The 20,929-nt window shown below is 52.2% G+C and overlaps 1 protein-coding gene across 2 annotated transcripts; it reads left to right on the forward strand.

Annotated features, from left to right (window-relative positions):
* The first annotated feature begins 1,668 nt into the window (after nucleotides 1-1,668).
* On the forward strand, nucleotides 1,669-20,571 carry SDC4 (syndecan 4). 2 transcript variants are annotated; one of them, XM_016204852.2, is made up of 5 exons: nucleotides 1,669-1,760; nucleotides 13,215-13,359; nucleotides 13,785-13,831; nucleotides 14,670-14,871; nucleotides 18,489-20,571. In XM_016204852.2, the coding sequence occupies exons 1-5, from the start codon at nucleotides 1,692-1,694 to the stop codon at nucleotides 18,638-18,640; spliced, it is 615 nt and encodes a 204-aa protein (XP_016060338.2). In that variant the 5' UTR covers nucleotides 1,669-1,691; the 3' UTR covers nucleotides 18,641-20,571. The 2 variants fall into 2 exon arrangements, with proteins under 2 accessions (XP_016060338.2, XP_016060339.2); XM_016204853.2 differs by having other exon boundaries at nucleotides 13,215-13,350.
* Nucleotides 20,572-20,929: the final 358 nt, after the last annotated feature.

The raw sequence follows: 20,929 nt of genomic DNA on the forward strand, positions 1-20,929 counted from the left end.
TCTTCACTTAAAGAGCTGGTGGGAACGAAAGGTGCTTTGTTAAAGCAATGTGATGACTGATAATTAAAATCACACAGCGATTTATCAACAAAAAGTATTTTTAATGATCTACCTACTGACAACTAGATTAGAAGCTCCTTCAATTCTGTGGACAGAAAAGATGGCAAAATCCATCTGGCTGGCAAAAGGATTTCCTATTCTGACATGAAATTCATTCATTTTCTCAGCTTATTTCCAAAGCCAAGCTGAGAAAATTGGCTTTCCTTTAAATCCGTCGGGAAGCACCTGAGCGGCATCTGAAGCTTGCTTTACTTCCGAGGCTGTCTGCCGGGAGGATTTTCCTCTTTGGGTAATTAAGGGCTGGGACGGCGCAGGGGCGCCCACTTTCTGCTCTTCACACACTCTTCATAGGAAGCCAGCAGAGGCCGAAATATCCTGGTTCTGGACCCATGCTTCAGCCTTCGAAAGACAAATAGACACACATATTCTTATAAAGACATATTATCTATGTGTTTATATATCTTTATATCATATTTTCATATCTTTACACCATATAAAATAAGAAGAGCTACGGAGGCTAGACACCATTGGTACTTTGATTATCATGGGATGCTCCCCTCTAAGAATTCCAACAGTACCTGTACTTGGGGCCCCAGGGGATTTACCCCCTTGCTCTCCCCCACCCTCCCCCTCACCCCCCACCCCCCACCCTCATACACACTGTTGGGGGGGTGCAGGGATAAGGGTCACACAGGACTGTTTTATTTTGTTTTTGTTTTTTTTTGCAAAGGTGGAAGCAGATGTGAGAATGGAGGTAAACTTGCAGAGCAGTTCTCTGAGAGATCAGACTTTTCAGGAAGTTCAAAACCTGGGAAAACAAATCCCTTGAAACAGGAGTCAGCCACCCTGAAACCAAGAAGTCTGCCCATGGCTTACTTTTGTTCAGCTCACTGCTAAGAATGATTTTGACATTTTTAAATGATTGGGGGGGGGGGGAGAGATCAAAAGAAGAATGCTATTTAGTGACCGTGAAACTTTTATAAAATTCAGATTTCAGTATCCACAACCAGTGTTTCGTTACAACACAGCCCCGCCATGCTTTTAAGTACGCATTGGCTCCCCTTGTGCTACACAGCTCTAGAGTTTAAGTAATTGTGACAAGAGGCCGTGTGGCCGGCAAAGACTAAAAAATACTTAGCTCTTCACAGAAAGCATTTCTGGACCCCTTAAAACTAGCGGTGTTCGCGCCCCATGAGGACCGTCTCCCGTACCCTCGGAGGGGAGCGTACTTGGTTTGAAGGGCGCTGGTCTAAACTGACGACCCTGGGCAAGTCCTTCTGTGCGTGGGCCTCAGTTTCCCCCACTGCACAATGAAGTTAGACGCAGTGATCTTTGGGGGCCTGTCTAGCAGGGCATCAAATCAATAAAGGGGGTTGGGGCTTCTGTAGGACGGTGACTCGGGGGAGATGGGGACCCGGCGGACGCGCACAGGGCGGGTCCCTCGGGGTTTCCATCTCCGCCCGCGGGCGCTGCGCCCCGGAGGCCCAGCTTTCCCGGGGAATTCCTGGGGGAGGGGGCAGGGGTGCGGGCGCGGGGCGGGGCGGGGCGGGGCGGGGCGGACACCGCCTATAAGGGCGGCCGCCCGCGGGCCGCGGCCACTCGCCTGCGCGCCCTTTCCGCACCGCGGCACCATGGCCCCCGCTCGCCTGCTCGCGCTGCTGCTGCTCCTCGTGGGCGCCCCGGCCGCCGCCGCGGAGTCGGTAGGTGCTTGGAGATCCCCGGGGGGGCGGACCAGGATCTCCTTTGTTCCTGGGAGCCTGGGATAGGGGGTGATCGGGGAGCTGCGCCACCCCCAAGGAGATGCCGAGGCCGGGGAAACTTTGTTGGAAACTTGGCTCCGAGGTCACAGAGAGGCCCCGGGGGGCGGCGGGGGGCGGGGAGAGCTCCTTTGCTCGCCGTGCGCCCCCAGCCTGTTGCTCGTCCCGCCTCCCCGTGGCCTCCGCCCCGCCGCGGGCTCCGGGCTCGGACGTGACTAAGCCGGTGTCACCTTCCCCCCCCTTCCCTGGTGATCCTGGGGCTGGCTGGGAGCCCCGAACCTCCTCCTCGTCTGCTCGGCGCCGGGAGCGGGCAGCCCCGGAATCCCGGACGCCTGGGGATGAGGGAGACGGCGAGTGCGCGGGAGGGGGCGGGGTTTGGGGTCCTGCGGGGCCTCGTTTCACACACCCGGGAGTGGACGACCGAGCCCTGACCTCACTTCTGGCCGCAGCGTTGCCGCTGGCTTGTGACTTAGGGCAGGGCCCTGCCCCCGCTGAGTCTCCGTTCCCCCATCTGCACCGCCAAGGGTTTGGGGGAGTGCGGCGGGAGGTGACCAGTGTTTCTCTAGGGTCGGTCTTTACAAAGTGGAGACTCTGATCCTCCGACAGCCGACCGGAGCGGTGGTTGGGGCTCCGCGCTTCACCGCGCGCCGCCCCCGCCTCGCCCGGCCGCCCTGGGCCTTACGCGAGAAGAGCGTTTACTTTCGCCCGGTGAAGACTGGAAAGTCGAAGCACCCACCTCGAGTGAGAATGAGGTGAAGGGGGCTGGGGAGAGAAGGCCTCCGGGAGCCGCGAGTCTTTCCCTGTCGCTGCCCACTGGTCCCTGTCGTGGGCGAAGTCCTGGGCCACCTGAAGCGTCATTCATCCCAGCAGCCAGCTGGGGAGAAGGGAGGCGACCTGTGGGAAGTTGAGGGCGCAGGAATTGCTGGGAGAGGCGATCTGCCCTCCAAGGGCCTGGGCTTTGTGCCCCCTTCCTGTCCTTAAGCCCAGTTTTTTTGGGGGGGAGGGGTGGGGAACGAAGCGAATCCCTATCGTCAGTTCCTCTGGATTCCTGTTTTTCTGGGATTGCTTAGGGGAAAGTCGGTTCTGCAGGGCAGGCCACGGGTGAGGAATGAATGGGACCCTGAGTAATAGCTTTCTAATGACTCTGTCAACTAGCTTAATTCTGGCAACAACCCTGTTTACTGTTCTTAAACTGTTCCTGAGGCTAGAAAAGCTAACTAACCTGCCCAAGGCCACACAGCTAATTAGGGGCTGAGCAGATTCTCTCTGCTCTCATCTTAACTTGTATGTAGTCTGATGCTACTCTGAGTGGCAGCTGCTGTGTCCCACCCTGCGATAACTCAAGACTAATTTCGAATCTAAAGATTTGGGGCTGGCTGTCCAGCCTCACGGAATTCTGAGGTGGAAGGTGATGACTCCCCCAAACTAAGGGCAGCCTTGCCGAAAAGTTAGTGGCTGAGCCAGGACTCAAACCCAAGCCTGCTGCTCCCTGGTGCAGTGGTCCTTACTAGGCCCTGAAGGATGTGTTGGAGTCCAGCAGTCCGAGAGGCATCCAAAGGAATGCCATGTTGGATCCCGTTGGCCTGGGCAATGGGAGGGGAAAGACCCCGGAGGCTGTGAGGTCAGTGCATGGGCAATCACGTGCCAGTCTTGGCTCAGGGACTGCTGAGCTTGCAAGTCCCTGAGTAGAAGCAGACAGCTGTGTCCCCAAAGGATGTGGTTTGGGGAAGGGCTGTCAGCCCTGAGTGTGGTGACCCATCAGATGGGGGAGATTTCAGCCCTGAGCAACTGCTTCCTGAGAGAGGTGTTCTTCTGTTTCATCCTGACCTCAGTGCTCCCCTTCCTGGCTAATGTCACAGACCTTCCACCTCTAACTGGGTCAGAGGGCTTCCCCTTTTGGCCCACCACCCCCCCTTTCTTCCCAAGGCTGTGGCCAGAAAAATCAGACCTCACTGCAGGAAGAAAGGTTTTGCTAATAGCTATGATTTATTGGGTGCTTTCCCTGTGCCAGGTTGGGTATATGGAAAGCACTCCACAAAAAGCCTGTGGGGGATTGTACCGTGCCCACTCTGCAGATGAGAGAACTGAGAGTGGTAAAATGGGTACCACTTTGAGGTAGCAGAGAGCATCTAGGCCATCAGTCTGTCCAGTAGTCCTCTCCAATAGTGCTATTGGGGCCCCTCCCCAAATTTTAGGTTTAAGCCAAAGGCCTGCCCTCCCCTCAGGTGGTTTCCCCCACCTCCTAAGGTGCCAGAAGTTTTGGGAAGGAAACTCTGGCTAAGCACCCAGCCTCTTCTCCATTTAGCTAGGGCTTGCCTTCCTAAACCAGTTCTTCTTGTCCAGCTGGGAGTATTCCCCTGAACTGCCTTCCTGCCACTCCCTCCCTAGCCAATTAAAGGCAGCCTTGTTTTGGGAGTCTGACCCCCACCTTCCAGGTGGTGCTGTCCAGGAGCACAACCCACCTATGTGGCATCAGGCCCAGTTGGTTCTGGGGAAGTGTCCCCCACCCATCAGTGTACTTTAGCTTAGAGATGTGTCTGGTCTCCTTGAGAATTCTCTCCTTGATTGCATGGAAATAGGGCTGGGGAGGAAGCCAAAGGGTCTAGGATCCTTGAGTGACCAGTGAGAGCTCTTTGGAATTCTTAGAAGCCCTGAAAGCCACCAAGCACCCAGGAGAATATTTGGACCACAGTTTAGGGGCGGTGAGTCCCATGGGTCCCATGGGGTCGAGTCCCTTTCCCTCTCTGGGTTGATATTTCCCATCTGTAAAATGGGATTTCAACCAAATGGCCTCCAGAGCCCTTTCCAGCTCGAGTAGTTTATTAATGATTAAGTACCTACACTTTGAAAAGGGCTTTGGAAACCATAAAGGCACCCTAAGGCTTTCCCTCCCTTGAAGAAAGTTACATTTGTTGAGGGAATGATACACTCCACCAAATTCTGAGTTGTCTCCCCCCCTGCACACACACATACCACTTCCACCCACACACCCCCAAGGCAGGGACTCTGCTCTATTCCTTTTTAGTGAAACACTTGTCTTGTAGTTAGTACTCAGGAAATGTTTGTATGAATGAATAAGTAATATTCAGGCATGTAACTTCATTCTAAAAAGGGCACCGGGGTTATTTAATACTGATGTGAATGCCTCCTGGTGTACTGCAAGGTAGGTATGACTATCTCCATTTTTACAAGGAACTGATGCTCAGAGGAATGTAGTGGTTTGCCAAGGTCAAAACAAGGTCTGTCTGATAACACAAAATGTTTACTTTGGTCGTCCTCAGAGAACATTCCAGGTCAGGAAATTGCTTGGGTTGAAGGTAGATACCTTAGGTCCTACCTCTGAATTGCTGGGTGACCTTGAGCTATAATGCCCTATTTCTGGATCTCAGTGTCCCCAACTCTAAAATGAGGAGGTTGGACCAGAGCCCTTCAGGATCCTTCCTGTCCTGAGAGCTTACTGCTAGGGGGAGGAGAGCTTTCTTGGCCTTCTTGGTAAAGAGCCTGAACAAGAGAAGTTGGGGGTGGGGAGGGACATTCAGCTCCTGCCATCCCCAGCTCCTGGAAACAGAGGGCTTTTCCAAGAACTTAGTGCTGAGCGGCCTGAATGAGCGCCTGGGAGAGCGGGGCTGGGCTACCCGCCCCAGCTCCCTCCTGGGAGGAATTGACTCCTAGCTGTCCTCAGCCTCCTGGACTGCTGGGTGTGAGTTCCAAATGATGTTTCAAATTCGGGAAAGGGACTGGACAGGGCTCTGTGTGAGTCACTGGAGGAGAGCGATGGCTGGCCTGCCTGAGCCACCCATTCCTTTCTACTGCTTGGCTATAGGATGGCTCTATGGTGGGGTTATTGCAATAGGCTCCAGAATTTTACCTTGTTCTCTGAGAGCCTACTAAAGACAGTCAGCATCTCCAAGGCCTCGAGGGGACACATCAGAAATAATAGTACTTGGCCCAGTCCTTCACAGTGCCTTGCCCTGTGTGAGGACTTTGAAAGAATAGAATTTAGCCAGTCCTCAAAGTTGGTTATTTGGCCTCTGCTGAGCAGGTAATGCTTTTTCTCTCTTTTTTTCCTTATAGCAAAACTAAGGCTGCAACTGGTCTTTTATAGAGCAAAGCTGGCACAGTCCAGATTGGATTTGACCTGAGGAGTCTGGTTTTTTGGACACCCCTTCCTTGCTTTCTGGGACTGGCTACAGGGCATTGGAACATTGGTTTGGAGTTAGGCTAAGCTAACTCCAGAGATGTGAGGTCCTGTCTGACTCAGGATGGGCCACTCAGCCACTCAGCTTCTTGGTCTGTAAGATGGTCTGGACTGTGGTAAGGCTTGTAGGAGATGACAGGACCGCAAATAAAGCTCCCAGTGTCATGCTTGGTAGGGAGGGGGCGTTCTTAGTGACAGTGCCCTTCTTTGTCCAGGCTACTTGGATGCTACCTGGTACCTTTGAGGAACCCACCCCCCTTGGTCCCTGGAAAGCTTTATCCCCTCCCCCATTTCAACCCAGAACTGCAAGGTGGGGAGGGAGGAGTCCAGGGTGGGGCTGATGGAGCCCAAATCTTCTATTTGTTTGTCTTAGAAGTAGGCTGTTTGCTAATTATCAGATGGGTTTATATTTAATCAAGAACCAGTTCCAGGCAGCCCCACCCTCCTGGCCTGATCAGTAGAAACCCCTTGCTGAGAAGTTTGCAACCTGGAGGGAGAGGGTGCTGGGGTTTCTAAAGGCTTCGGAACACTGGGACAGGGCCCAGGACTTGGGGGTCGTCAGGTTAGAGACTGAGTGAATTGCAGATCTGACTTTGGGCTTTGAGGGGGTGTGATGGTGGACAGAAAGGTAGTGTTCTGAAAAGCCAGTTTTCCTGTGTTTTCATTGCCTGGTGCCTAGAGAGGGAGGAGGAGACAGCATTTGTCAACACTGGGGGCCTGATTTCGCTTAGGAAGGAGAAGACAAACCTGACTTCGTGAGCTGGTTTGTTATTAACTCGCTGCTGAGCTTTGGGTGCCATCTCACACATCTCCAAGGGGCCGCTGGCCCTGTCGGCTGGAGGCTGGGCGCCTGGAGAATGGGTATGTTTCACAGCCAGGAAAACCCGAGCCCCGTCCCAGCTCTGCCTCTTACCCTCAGTGACACACAGTAAGTTAATAAGTCACTTCGCCAACTGGAGCCCCAGTGTCCTCTATAAAACACCTGTGTCGCTCGAGGGTCATAATCCGTGCTTGGCAAACTTGTAAAGTGCTGGCTTAAGTTTCGTTCAGTATTGTCAGCTAGACAAGGGTTCTTAACCTGGCCAGAGGCTGGCTTCAGAAAGGTGGTCTGTACCCACGTTGAAAATGTAAACTGATGGTTACAGTTCTTGGGGTTCAAAACTTTTTACTTTTTTCAGAAAACTCTAGGAGTCCTCAAAAGATCACTCTGGTCTGAACAGTTCTTTCTAGCTTTGGCCTTCTGCAGTCCCCACCCCTTTTACTTTCCACCCACCTCTGTGCCCTCTGTTACTCCCCTCTCTCACTCCCCATCCAGGCCCTCCAACTCAGCCCCATCCCCCTTACTCTGCATGTCCCCCTCCCTGTCCTTCAGGCCCAAACTCGGCTGTCCCAGTTTTCTCTGGCACAGTGGAAGAGGCTGCTAGTCAGGTGACACCTGGGGTAATGGAAAGGGGAGGCAGGGAGAGGCTGGTATGTGTGGAAACAGTGACTTGATGGAGCCTGCCGGTCACGGCCAGGCCTGCAGGGACTGGCTGTACCACTGCAGCCTTGGGGCATGGGGGCAGGGGTGACCTGTGGCTGGGCGAGTCACCTGGAGTAGAGACAGTCCTTGCCCTGGGGAAGCTGGGCTAAGATGTCTTTGGGACAGACTGACTTGGTCTAGAGCCGTGGCTTCCCCAAGTGGTAGGGGAGGCTTTGAAGGGGCAGGAAGCCAGCACCCAGAGCTGATCTAATCACCCCAGACAAGGCTATCAACTCTGCTCTTGAGAACAGGGAGGCTTGTTTATGTCCTGCCCGACATCCAGCAGGGACCTCGGATCCAGGATCCGCTGCCTAGATTACAAACCCCAGCTTCAATGCACCTCTGTCTCCGAGGCCCTGCGGGAGCCAGCCCCTCCCGGCTGTCTCCACCAGTAATCGGTAATCGGAGCAGTGCCCAGCTTAGTTACCAGGCTTCAAGACAGAGGGAGGCTTGTCTCTTTGAGAACTGTCTTTTACAGGTGGGGAAACCAAGGCCCAAAGAGGCAGTCTCCCAAGATCGCTTGGGAGTTAGTGACGGGTGTGACATCGGCTCCTGGCAGGGAGACATCCAGAGGCTCCCTGCCCCTCCCCCTGCCCCCATTCCTAGCTGGCACCCCAGGATCCTGGAGCCCTTGCTGTGGGAATGGGTTGCCCTGGGGGGTTGGTGAAAAGCTGGCTGCTGGCAGTGCCAGGCCTGGCTACTCTCCTGAGTGATTGTGTTCAGAGTAACCCGACCTCAGAGTGGGCAGAGCCTGGGCAGAGAGGACATTCGAACCCCCACCCCACCCCCAGACCTGGCTTAACCCTTTAGGCACCAGAGCACCGGGTTGGGGATTGGTGTGTGGTTGTTTTTGCCTTCTAGATAATTTCTTTTATCCCCAAGGCAGGTCAGGAAATACTCTGGCATAGAATTTCAGGCATCCCTCGCCTTTGCTGTTTGATCCTTTTGGAAAAATACAACTGAAATACAACTGGTCTTTTTTGCATAGGACAGGTTGCTCCATGTTGTGTGACCTTGGGCAGGTCTCTGCCCCTCTTGGGGTCTTTCCCCCTTGCACAGTCTGAAGGGGACATGATTGGTTGTGGAAAGGTCTCTGATCCAGTATAGGGTATAGCCCTGTGCAGTTTGCAAAGTACCTCCGACCGCGTCCTTTCCGGCAATGGAATTGCTTCAGCTTTTCCCAGGTCTCTCTGACTCTTTGACCATTAACCCCCTTATCCAGAAGGAAGACAGATGGGGATTAATAATAGCCACTGTCGTTGAGCACCTGCTGCGTACCAGGCCACGTGCTGGGTCCCTTGCACACACTAGTACATTTCACGTAATCCTCCCCATCCTGCCAGGTGCTACTAGCCCTGGTTACAAAAAGAGGAAACTGAGGGTTCAAGGTGTGAAATAAGGCCCCAGACTCATACAATTTTGCTCATGAACCTGCCTTTTCAGGTAACCGCTCTAGAAGAGCCTTCCTTTCTGCTGGGGTGGGGCTTCCTTTCCTGATTGTGGTCCCCCTTGGGGAAGAGCCAGGTGGGGGAGGGCTCTCCTCCCTCCTTGCACCGGTTCATAGTTAACCAAGCCCTGACCCTGAACTTCTCCCTGGTGCCCCAGCCTAGTTTCTGTTCTTTTGTTTAAGCAATATCACTTTCAGCGGTGTTTACTCCCTGGCAAAGGGAAGGGGTGCCCTGGAGCCCTGGCCTGGCAGTGTGTGTGTGCTGTGGGCTGTGAGGTTGGAGTGGACAGGTGAAGCATGGGTGGCAGTGAGAAGTCTGGTTGTGACTAAGATATAGTCTTGAGAAAGATCTAGGATTGAATCCCAGCTCTGTCACTTTCTAGCTCTGTGACTTGAGATGAATAACCCAACTGAACCTCAGTTTCCCGCAAAATGGGTAGAACACCCTACCAGTTTGTGCCAACAAAGTGAGCTCATATAGAAAAGAACCCGGCTTGGTGCCTGGCATGCAGTGGATACTTGTGATAGCCACCCCAACCCCCATGCTTGTCCCGGGTGACAAAAGCTGTAGGACTTCGGGATAAGGTTGGTGACCTTTTCCTAGCTTTATGCCTGTAGCCTAAGAACTGGAAGGAGGTATATCTGGATTGACAGCTACTGCCTGTGGACCTGTTCAGACCCTTAGGGGCAACCAAAACCCTTGAAGAGGGGAGGGAGGACACTCTAGCCTGAGCGCCAGGAGACCTAGGTTCTAAGTCCTGCTCTGTCGCAGCCACCAGCTGCTTGGGTGACCTTGGCAAAGCCCCTTGTCTTTTAATCTGTTTGCTGGGTTATAAAATGAGACGCTTGGGCTCTGTGGCCTCAGATACCTTCTGTTGGCAGGTGTTAGTCCCTTTAGAACAAAACAGCACCTACCCTCCTTCTTTCCATGGATAGTGTGGGAAGCATCCAGCATCTCTAACCCTCCAGGCACCAACCCCAGGTGCGCACCAGCCATGGGGCCAGCAGGGTCCAGGAGACCCAGGCCCACTGCCTTGTCCCCCTGGTGATTTCTGTTGTGTGTCTGTGAGGACAAAGACACAGGGAGACCCAAAGGCCCAGAGAGGATGCCTGTGCATGCACACACGTGTGAATACACGTTCCTTGGGCAGGGATGGGGTGAGCTGAGGAGAACAGACCACATCCTTAGCCAGGAGCAGGGTGGGGTCCTTCTCTGGTCAGGGCTGGGCCTGGCTGCTGGGTGGCCTGGTTCTTCAAAGCCACCCCAGACTGAATGGGCTTTGCTGTAAAGAGAGTGGGGGAAGGGAGGGCTGTTGGAACCCCCCCACACACACAAAGGGATGATTACCCACAAGCCCCTGCAGCTCGGTCCTGGCATGCTGGCCTCGTCTTCAAGGGTTCCTGCCCACTTGGGAATTTGCCTGTTGTCAAGGGTCATGGGCAGAGAAGGAGCCAGAGAGGGTGCTTCTGGAGCTGAAGAATTTAATTTCCTGTTTCCTCTTATCAGCACACCTCACAATTCTGCCAAACCACCTGGACTTGCTGCAGGAGGGCACCTAGGCTGCTCTAACTCAGCCTTTAGGGACCCGGTCCCTCCAGAGCCAGAGCAGGTACCTAACGGGGTCCAGTCCTGACGGGGCTGCGGACTCCAGGTGTGACTTTAGGGAGGCCCTTCACCCTCTCCAGGAGCCCTGCGTAAATATGAAGGGCTATGGGTGACCAGGTGACCACAAAGAGAGACGAACCAGGAGTAAATCTGGTTAGGCCTCACTTTGCAGGCGTGGCGCCAGCGACGCCGGACCTGCCTTGCCTTAGTCTTCGGTTCACCCCTGTTGGGCGGAGGTGTGTGCTCAGCCAGTGGGTGCTAACCCATGGGTTGTTTTGAAACACTCGTGTGCACTGAAAGGCAGGTGAGGAAGCAACGTTATACGGCTCCTGGGGACAAGGAGGGTCTCGGCCTGAAACAGCCCCTGCTGGGACCCCAGCCCCTGTCTTGAGGACTTGGAGCTCTGACTCCCACAGCCAGTCTGGTCTCCAGGCCAGGTCAACAAGTGGTCATGACACCATCTTTCCCTCCTGGGCTAGTTTGACATCCACCGAACAGGGCTCCCTGGGTAGGTGGGCACTTTATGTGCACGTGTGTTTATGCATGTGGGTTTAAGTGTACATGGGTAAAGGCTCAGGGGACCCATGCTTGGGTTCTAGCCCAGTGTGGCCATTTCCTACCTGTGTGAACTTGGGCAAGTGAGTTCACCTTTCTGAGTCCCCTTCCCACCCCTTTTCCACTTCTGTAAAGAAAGATCTATTAGCAGAACCACTTCATGCTAAGTGCTTAGCTAGGTAAGCCACAGGTCCTGCGCTCAGGTCCTGGCCCACAGAGGACTTTGCAGCAGAAGGGGGTAGGAGCACAGGAACCCCGCCCTAGGTACTGGCAGTTTGTGCAACCACCGGGAAACCTTACTTCTGAGCTGCCAAACCAAAGCCGCAGGCACAGGGCTATGTGCGGGGGGCTGGAATTCCAACACCAGTGGCTCAGCAGCTCCTGATTCCCAAGTCATGAAGTCATCCCTGACCAGGGCTTAACCCCTTCTGGCTCCCCACCCCCATGTGTGCCAAGCAGTCAGCAAAGATTCTCCCCTCCTGCAGGGGGTGTGGTGCCCCCACTGCCTCTTCCCAGCCTGGCCCTGCTCCCTTCTGGGAATCCAGCATATGTCCTCGTGGGAGAGGAAGAGGGAAAGGGCCTGACAGCTTCCACCAGCCTCTCCCTGGAAGCCAGTGGAAGGAGTGCAGGAGGCCCTGGGCCCTTCCTGCAATGGTAGCCTTGTCTTAGGAACCAGTATTCCTTCTCAGGCTTCCTCCTGTCACAGGCAGTCTCGGCTGGGTGAGGGCCAGCCTGTTTCTGGGGCATCAGAAACAGACCTGGCCTCTTCCCTCTGTGAGCTATGTAGTCAACTCACTATGTGAACTTGGCCAAGTTACTGACTGTCCAGGACTAATATTTTCTCATATTCTTTGAATTTAGAGAATAAGACATCCCTCGCCCCTCCAGCTGGTATCCTATGGTTCTGAGCAGAGCCCAGGCTCCTGCAGTTAGGGGTTCTGGGACAGAGGATGAGAAACTGTTGGGGTGTGTATTGAACTTAATCGAAACCCTAACCCTTCTGGCAAATAGTAGACATTTTGATATTTGAATTAATTAGTGCAATCATGAACTTGGTGCAAGGCTGCTCTTTTGTGGGCAGACAGAACCTCAGCCCAGGAGCTAAGAGGAAGGGTGTAGGACATTCTGAGTGCTTCCTACCCTCTTGAGCTTAGGGGTTGGGAGCAGAGTAGCTGGTGTACTGTAGGACCTTGAGAAGGTTCTTTGCCATCCTGTGCCTTTGTTACTTTTGTAAGCTGGGGTGGACCTAAGATTTTGTTGTGACCATGGGGTAGGGGCTGAATGACACTTATGGGTGCTGGAGCAGATGGTCTGTGAAGGCAGGAGCTATGCCTCTCCATGTCGTGTACCGTGTTGGTAGCAGAATAGATGTGTGGGAGCTCTTTGGAAGGCTGAATACAAGAGATGTTTATGCACTTCTGAGTCACTAGGTCTGGACAACGCCCTGACCTGAGGCTGTCCTGGGGTGTGGGTGAGCAAGCCTGCCTGTCCCAGGCAAGTCTGACTCAGCTGGGAAAGGTGTCCCAGAGCCAGCAGCCCTCTCTGCCATGGGTGAATCAGCTGCAGCGGCATCACAGAACCCTGGCATAGCGTATCCTCTGGCCGGCCTGTGTGGGTGGGAATGCTGGCTCTGAAGTCAGGCGGCCCAACATGGGCTCCTCCCTCCTCCATTTGCTACTTCTGTCACCAAAAGAAAATGATTTCATGTCTTTAGTGTCCACTTTCCTTGCTTATAAAATGGGGTTAAAGTCATGCTTTGAGAATTAAGAACAGGTCCTGGCATATAGCAAGTGCTTAGTAAATGGTACCTAGTACTATATTTACATTCTGATTATTACCACTTTTATTATTTTTATTAGCCCGGAATGGGTAAAGGACTTGCCTAAGGTCATACAGCAAGTTAGGCGCCAGGAGGAGTCCAGAACCCAGGGCTCTAGGCTCTGGCCTGGTCCCCTTCCAGACCTCAGTTTACCTTCTTGAATGCCCATTTCACTGCCTTTTGGGGCTCAGAGGCTGTTGTAGAGCATTATGGGGGCTATTGACTGATCTGTCTCCTTTTTTCACCCTAGATCCGAGAGACTGAGATCATCGACCCCCAAGACCTAGAAGGCAGATACTTTTCCGGACCCCTACCGGACGACGAGGATGTGGGGGAGCCCGGGGAGGAACTCGATGACTTTGAGCTGTCTGGCTCTGGAGATCTGGGTATGGAAGGTGCGATGGGCAAGCCTTGGGTGCGGGTCTAGAGGGAATATTTGCTCTCCTCCAGGGAGGGTGACCACTTTTGTGGGGATTTTCCTACAGTGCTCCTCCCTGCTCACATAAGAGGAAACAAAGTAACTGGATCAACCATTTCCATCCCTGAGACCCTCCCTGGGCTGATTGTAGCTCTAGGCTTTCTGAGCACCAGCCTGCACCTATCCCCATAGGGCATAGTGAGAGTGGGTTGGGGTAGGAAGAACTGAGTGTTTTCCTTCCTCAGAAAAGGAAAAAGACCTGGGGCCTACAAGGGCAGAGGTGTGGATGGGAAACCAAGAACAAGCTGCTTATAAGTGTGGACTCCCAGCAGCCGCTGCTGAACGGGGGTCATTTATCTGGGGGTAACTGGCCTCACTCACACAGCCTTTCTGACCTCACAGATGACTCAGAGGACCCCAAGGTCTTCCCTGAAGTAATACAACACTTGGTAAGTCTTACTTTGCTTTGCTTGCCTTGCTTCTCCCCTGGCTCCTCTCTAACACCTGTTGAGAGGGACAGAATAAGTGAGGGCCTGACCTCACTCTGCAAGAAAGCTTTTATTTGTGACCTGGGCTCCTTGGGGGCGGGCACCACTGTGGATCATGGGTAGGCCCCCCTTCCTGCAAGATAATCACCGTGAGTGAACATTTAGATGTGTTTCCAGCCCCTTTTCTTTGCTGGAATTTATAGATATTTCCCAACATGAATATCAAATGATCTCGAGTTCTATGTGTTGTATTTTTCACTTAAAGTGGTCATGAGTATTTCCCCACATAATTAAATGCTCTTCCTATTTTTGGAGGCTGCATAGTTAGAGTTCACCCGACTCCCCTGATTGATGGAAAAGTTGTTTATAACTTTTTGATATTCTGAAATTATAGCAGACATCTGATACATATCTCTGGTTAGCATCTTAACACAGAGTCCCAGAGGCAAAATTGCTTATTTAAGGGCAGGCAGTTTCTGCAGTTTGGCCAAACTTTCCCTTCAGAGCAGTTGCTCTTAGGATACCCACCGAGCAGCGTGAGTGGGGACACCTGCTTCCTTGTACCTTTGGCCACATTACTCATTCCCAGTTTGAGACAGACCTGCCAGAAGAGTTGAGGGGAAGGATTTGACGCCATCATTGTTGAGGTCGTTCGTAGTTGATTTCTGCTCCAGGGCCACATGGTTCAGTCAGCAAGATGGCAGAGCCAGATTTTCCACCTAGCTAAATGTCCCTGTCCCCTGTCCTGGGTCTCTCCCCAATCCATACTGAGCCTTTCTCTTCTCCTGTCCCCACCCAGGTGCCCTTAGATAACCACATTCCTGAGAGGGCGGGGCCTGGGAGCCAGGCCCCCACCGAACCCAAGGAGCTGGAAGAGAATGAAGTCATCCCCAGGAAGCTCCCACCGCCCCCTGAAGGGAGCGAGGACATGTCCAACAGAGTGTCCATGTCCAGCACTGCCCAGAGCAGCAACATCTTTGAGAGAACAGAGGTCCTGGCAGGTAAGGCCCCTGACCCCCACAGGATACCTCGAAGAGGGGGAGGGCTCAGTGGGAGGTAGTGCTGCAGGCGGGGACACCTGAGTCCATGGGCTCCTTGGTGGCCCTTCTTTACAGCCACCCTCAGGGTGTCCCACTTTGAAGGACTACACCTCCCTAAGGGGGGGCTCTGACTGTGCACCCTGCTGGAGGGGGAGCATGATTGCACATCAAAGTCTTCTAAAGAATAGACAAGCTGAGTCATTCACTTGCCTCAAGCCCTTCTCTCTTATTTTCAAAGCTTTTTCACCTTCTGGGTTTGGTACCTAAGGATTTAATTATTAAAAGTCAACATTCTTTGAAAACCTCCCTTGAAAGCCCAGACACTCCCTAGGATTAAGCTGGCTTCCCCTCCCCCTGTCACTTGACATCTTCTGACCTTGACTGAGAGGCTTTTGAATCTCAGTGGAGGTGAGCCTCAGTTTCCTCCTCTGTAAGTGGGGGCAGTGATACCTCCTTGAGCTGGTATAATGACTCCATGAAAAACGGAATCTGAAATAACTAGGCAAACTGTAAAGGGCTGTTCTGATTTGTTAGTATGATATGTTAACCTAAAATATAAGGTCAAGGTGAGAGGCAACAAGGGTTTATTTGAGATCCAAAAGAATAGCTATTTGGGAAGCACTGATTCATGCAGAAGAAGCCCAAATAGTGTTCCTATTAGAGGTGAAGGCAAGGCGTATTGATGAAAAAGGGGGGGATAAGTACATGAATAGAAGAAAGGAATTCCTTATGGGTGTTACATAAGCTAAGGAAGCAGATAAACTAACATAGTGATGCTAATTCTAAAGAATGTCTTTCATTTTCACTCGTGATATCTGCTTTCCTATTATCTTGGCAAACAGGTTTTTGGAATACAATGCTGCTTTAGGCGCAGTCCCTCCAAAAGTTATTTTGTCCAGTTTTAACATTCCAAAGGTTTGAGGTGTGAGACCAGCAAAGCAGTTCTTCTAGGGTGGCAGCTCCGGCTCCATTTTGAAGTGGCTCCATTCATATTATTTTTCACAAATTTGTCATTGAGTCTTCATTGACCTTTCGCAGTAGGTGGCACACAGGGAACCTTCATGTGACAGACTGAAAGCTGAGGCCTAGAGAGGTTCAGTGGTTGGCCTCAGGTGAGAGCTGTAGGCTCCTTGACTATAATGTGCTGCTATGGGGAGAGCTGTGTCCCAGAGTGAGGCTTCAGGAGTGGCTTTGTCAAGCCTGACTGTGGGACCTTCAGCTCCGATGGTGGCTGACAGCCTTGGAGGTCTCTAGAGCTGGGGAGGGGGAGATTATCAGAGGGAGGTGTTCTGACCAGGTTTCACAGGCCAGCGGCCAGTCTGGATTAAACCAGCCTGGTGACTGGGCACCCTGGGCCCAGGTTGGGTAACTCTTGTCTCCTGGCAACCAGCTGGGCCAGTAGCTCCCAGGAGGCTCGAGGTACAGGGAAGGAGTCCTGTATCCTGCCTCCATCCAGGACAGATAAGGGATCTTGCCTGTACCTGGCAGATGAAGCTCCTGGGAGTCTAACCCCAGGTGACTTTGAGCCCATCTCAGTTCTGACCCTGGGACCCTAGAGACCATTTAGTCTTTTAAGTTTCAGACTCTTTGGTTGAAGTGTTTTAAAACCTCCCCTATCTTTCTTCAACCACAGTTTCACTTTCAGCTGCATGTGTGGGATTCACAGAAAGTTTTGTTTTTACCAACTAAGGATCCTATTCCTTTTTTTTTAACCATAAAAGTGGTTTTAAAAACCACTGATCTATTCCAAGCAACTGTTTCTTATACATGGGGCAGCTGTTGCCCAGAAAAGGCAAACCACTTGCTTTGGGCTACATAGCAAGAGTCAGGACTAAAGGCAGGTCCTCTGTTAAATCTTGCAGTAGACAAGGGTACAAGGATGTGATCTTCATGTGAAGTTACGTTGCTGAGCTAGCTGAGGCAGGACCCTCCCATCGCACATTTAAAACAGCATCTGGGAGCTTATCAAGTGTTTACTATGTGCCATGTGATTCATGTGCCCTCCTCATTGGAGTCCCCACAGCAACCCTATCAGATGGGTATGGCTATCGATACCCTCACAGAAAAGGAAACTTGAGTCTTCAAGAAGCCAAGTCACTTGTCCAAAGTCATAAAATCAGAAAGTGGTAGACCTGGCACCTAGGACCACAGTCACTTCTGAGTCTTTACTTGAACCTTGACCTTCTAGAAGAGCTGGGGTCTTTGGAGGGAAAGGTGGGAATGACAAGAATGGATTGGTACCTGATATTCTCTCTCTCTTTTTTTTTAAGCATATCTTTATTGATTTCAGAGAGAGGAAGGGGGAGAGAGAGAGAAACATCAATGATGAGAGAGTTGTTGATCAGCTGCCTCCTGCATGCCCCTGACTGGGGATCGAGCCTGTAACCCAGGCATGTGCCCTGACCAGGAATCGAACCACGATCTCCTGGATCCTAGGTCGATGCTCAACTGCTGGGCCTGATATTCTCTCTTCCTGGCATCTCCTGGGGGTACTTTCTTGCTGCTTTTCATAGAGTTTTAGCCAAGAAAGAACCTTACTTGGCTCCTGTGCTCCATTCTCTGCATAGCTTTAGTGTGTGCAGGTAAAGAAAATTAATCGTCTTAGCCTGAGTAAGTCCGAATTAGGGGACTCAATCGGCCACAGAAAGGATTCTGTGAGACATCCCTGCCCCCTCAATAAACAGGAGTGAGCCGTGCTGGCCTCCTGGCAGAGTGCAGAGGGCATCCACCTGAGTTAGAAGCCCACATCTGCCTGGCACAGGCCAGGTGCCCTTGGGCTGTGCTCCTCTCTGGGCCCAGCTGTGAGTGTCCTTTGCTGTTGTGCCAGGCCCGATTCAGGGTGCTAGAGACCCAGATGGAAACCACAGACATTTACATTTTATGAGTGCAGAGCATATGCTATGCACTTCTAAGCACTCTAAGTGGATTAATGTACTTAATTCGTAGAACACACATATGCAAAAGGTGCTGTTATTTCCATTTTGCAGTGAGTGAGATGAAGGAACTTAAGATCACCCATCCAGTAAGTGGGAGGGAGGGAAGGGGACATTAGGCCCTAACTGCTGATCATGAACCACCATTTACAATTATGTAGAACATAGTAGGGTGGACAGGACAGTGTGTTACACCCGTGCACAGTAGTGTATACCTGTGTGTACATGGATGTGTCTGTCTGCAGAAGTGTAGGCCGGTGTTCATACAGGTGCACCCGGGGACAGCTGGGGGACAGCGCTAAGTGCGTGTCTGTGACCATTGCCACGGTCTGCAGTTTCCCTCGCTGCTGGCTCAGTTAGGGCTGCGCTGCTGCTGGGGAGCCGGCCGGGTGTTTGGAAGGAGCCGGGCTTTGGACTCGGCCGATGTGGGTTGGAATGGTGGCTTTGCCACGCTGGCCCCGTGGTCTTCAGTGACCCCCCCACACCCCATTCTCGTAGGTGAGGCCGTGAGGATCAGATAAGGCATCGGCACGCAGGGCACAGGCAGTGGCGATGGGGGGCTGTCTCATTGTAAGAGACGCGACTGGGCGCGGGAGGGCACCCGAAGCCCCGAGGAGCCGCTCTCACCTTGCTGTCCCTCCCCAGCTCTGATCGTGGGCGGCACCGTGGGCGTCCTCTTTGCCGTGCTGCTGGTCCTGCTGCTCATGTACCGCATGAAGAAGAAAGACGAGGGCAGCTACGACCTGGGCAAGAAGCCCATCTACAGAAAGGCCCCCGCCAACGAGTTCTACGCCTGAGGCTCCCTCACCGCACCGCCGACCGGCTTGGACTGGGGACTTTGGAGGGGGGACTTTAGGGGAGGGGGGGGCGGCCCAGTACTGACCTGTCAGCATCTTCAGCTCTGATTCGTGGTAAGGGACAGGAGAGGCATCATCTCCTGTTCCTGCTCCTCTCCAGATCCTCTGGGCTCACGGTCCCAGCAGAAAAATGAGGCTAAACTTGGCCTTTCCGAAGGCAAGTCTAGGATCGCGTGACTTCTTCATCTTCCAGCTTAGAACCTAGGCCCTGCTTAGAGCCTGTACTTACCGTGCTTCGTCCAGAACCCCTCAGAAGCTGTGGCGGGCGTCCTGCTGGGGGTCTGTCTCCAGCGCCTTCCTCCCTGCCCCCTCCCTTTCACAGCCCGTCCCTCTGCCAGGAACTGAGATGTGCCCATCAAAGGGCACCGTGTCCACACTACAGGAGTCTCTGTGGTATACCTTGGGCCATGGGGCTCTTTCAAGTGACTTTTGGAAATCAACCTTTTTTATTTTGGGGGGGAGGGAGGGTGGGAGAAGAGCTGAAAGTTCATACTGAAATGGATTTGTAGAATATTTGTAAATCTATTTTTAGTGGGGCTTTTTTTTGGTTTGTTTAACAGTTCATTCCTTCGTGTAGAGTCTCTCTGCCTGGGCAGGAGTGCACGGACGCTAAGGCGCTCTCTGCTCTCTGGCACATTTCCACCGTACTTGCTAAGTTTGTATTTAATGGTTGTTTTTGTTGTTTTGGTTTTTGGTTTTTGTTTCTCAAAAGTGAGAGAAGAGCCGGAGATATGATTTTTATTATTAATTTTTTTTTTTACTATTTATAGCTTCAGACAGGGCCTCGCTTTTCTCTTTTTCTTTAAATCCCCTCCCTATTTTATAAAATAGACTTTATAGTCCTCTGTCCATGACTTGGACCCTTTCGGAAGCTGCTTCCTCTAAGAAGTAGTTTTTGCTGAGACATAGTTTTCTAGCAAATCCCAAAATATAATGTACAGGATAGTGGGATATTTGTGTCTCTTTTCTTGTAATATATTGTTCTTCTTTGGTCCTAGAAAAATAGATAAATATATTTTTTCAGGAGATAGTGTGATAATTCCCATTTGAAGTTGGCTGGGTGGTTGAGTGAGTGAATTTGTATGTGGCTGAGGGGGGTTTTGCCTGTTTCTCTTGCCCCTTTCCTGGTGCCTTTTCACTGGGCTAGAGTAGTTGAGGGTAGATAGTTCTGCCTTCTTTCTAGCTTCTGCTTTGAACCCAGCTGGTGTTCCTTCATTTCTCCAAATTTAAGAGAAAACTGGAGAGCTGTGCTAGCCAATACAGTAACCACCAGCCACAGGTGCTGTTAAAGTCAATTAAAATTACATCAAGTTAAAAATCCATTCCTCAGTTACACTAACTGCATTTCAAGTGCTCAGTTGCCACATGTGGCTAGTGGCTACTGTAGTGAGCAGGCAGGTAAAGACCGTTTCTATCTATTGGAGATAGAAGCGCCCCAGGACGCTTGAAGGGGTCTCTGCTCCTAAACAAAACAGCTAGAGAACTAAGCTGGCTTAGCAAGTCACAGCCCCAGCTTTGCTGGGGTGACCTTTGTCTTCCGGGCAAAGGACGGGGTTGGGGAGGGCTGATTAAGCCCTAGCTCGGGAGCCTGTTACCTGTGCCTTCCCTTCCAGGGAGGAGAGGCTTGGTGGCTTAGCCTGGGTAGGCTGCATCTTATGACCCCACTGGCTGGGGTGAGGGGACTCAGCCTCACTTCCTGTACCCTTCACCCCCACAACCCAGGGTTCCCAGCTGGCTGGGTCCTCTTCTCCACGCCCCCCCCCCATGTCCTTCCCTCTGGCTATGTTGGAAGTGAGCATCTCTTGTAGCCCCCTCACTGTTGTCTGTTACTGATTTTTTGATAAAAAGATAATAAAACCTGGTTCTTTCTAGATCGCCTGCCTCTGTGATTTTTAAGTTTATAAGAAGTTCTTTCTGGGCTCTGTTTCCTTTGGCCTCAGTGGAGCCTGAGATGACTGCCCTGCCCAGATGCCCTTTCCAGAAGCCAGGAAGGGACCTGGGAGGAGGGAAGTAGTGAGAATGTGCACGCTGTGGCCTGTGGGCCATGCACTCTACCTCTGTTTTGTTTAGGCGGCACCGTGTTTGAAAAATAAACATATAAAAGTCCTTGGATTAGTTGCCAACCAGCAATTAGGCCATTTCCCATAAAAATCCAGATTCCTCACTTCTCTTGGGAAAAAAGATTTGACAACTCTCAGGCAGCATGGCCACAATTAGGAGCTGCTGGCA

This window comes from Miniopterus natalensis, chromosome 7 (genome assembly GCF_054644295.1).
Source record: "Miniopterus natalensis isolate mMinNat1 chromosome 7, mMinNat1.hap1, whole genome shotgun sequence".
NCBI classification, from domain to species: domain Eukaryota; kingdom Metazoa; phylum Chordata; class Mammalia; order Chiroptera; family Miniopteridae; genus Miniopterus; species Miniopterus natalensis.

Coding starts and splice junctions, on each gene's coding strand:
- SDC4 (XM_016204852.2), top strand. CDS start 1,692: ATGGCCCCCGCTCGCCTGCTCGCGCTGCTGCTGCTCCTCGTGGGCGCC. Junction 13,832..14,669: donor CTGAAGTAATACAACACTTG/GTAAGTCTTACT, acceptor GTCCCCACCCAG/GTGCCCTTAGATAACCACAT. Junction 14,872..18,488: donor GAGAACAGAGGTCCTGGCAG/GTAAGGCCCCTG, acceptor GTCCCTCCCCAG/CTCTGATCGTGGGCGGCACC.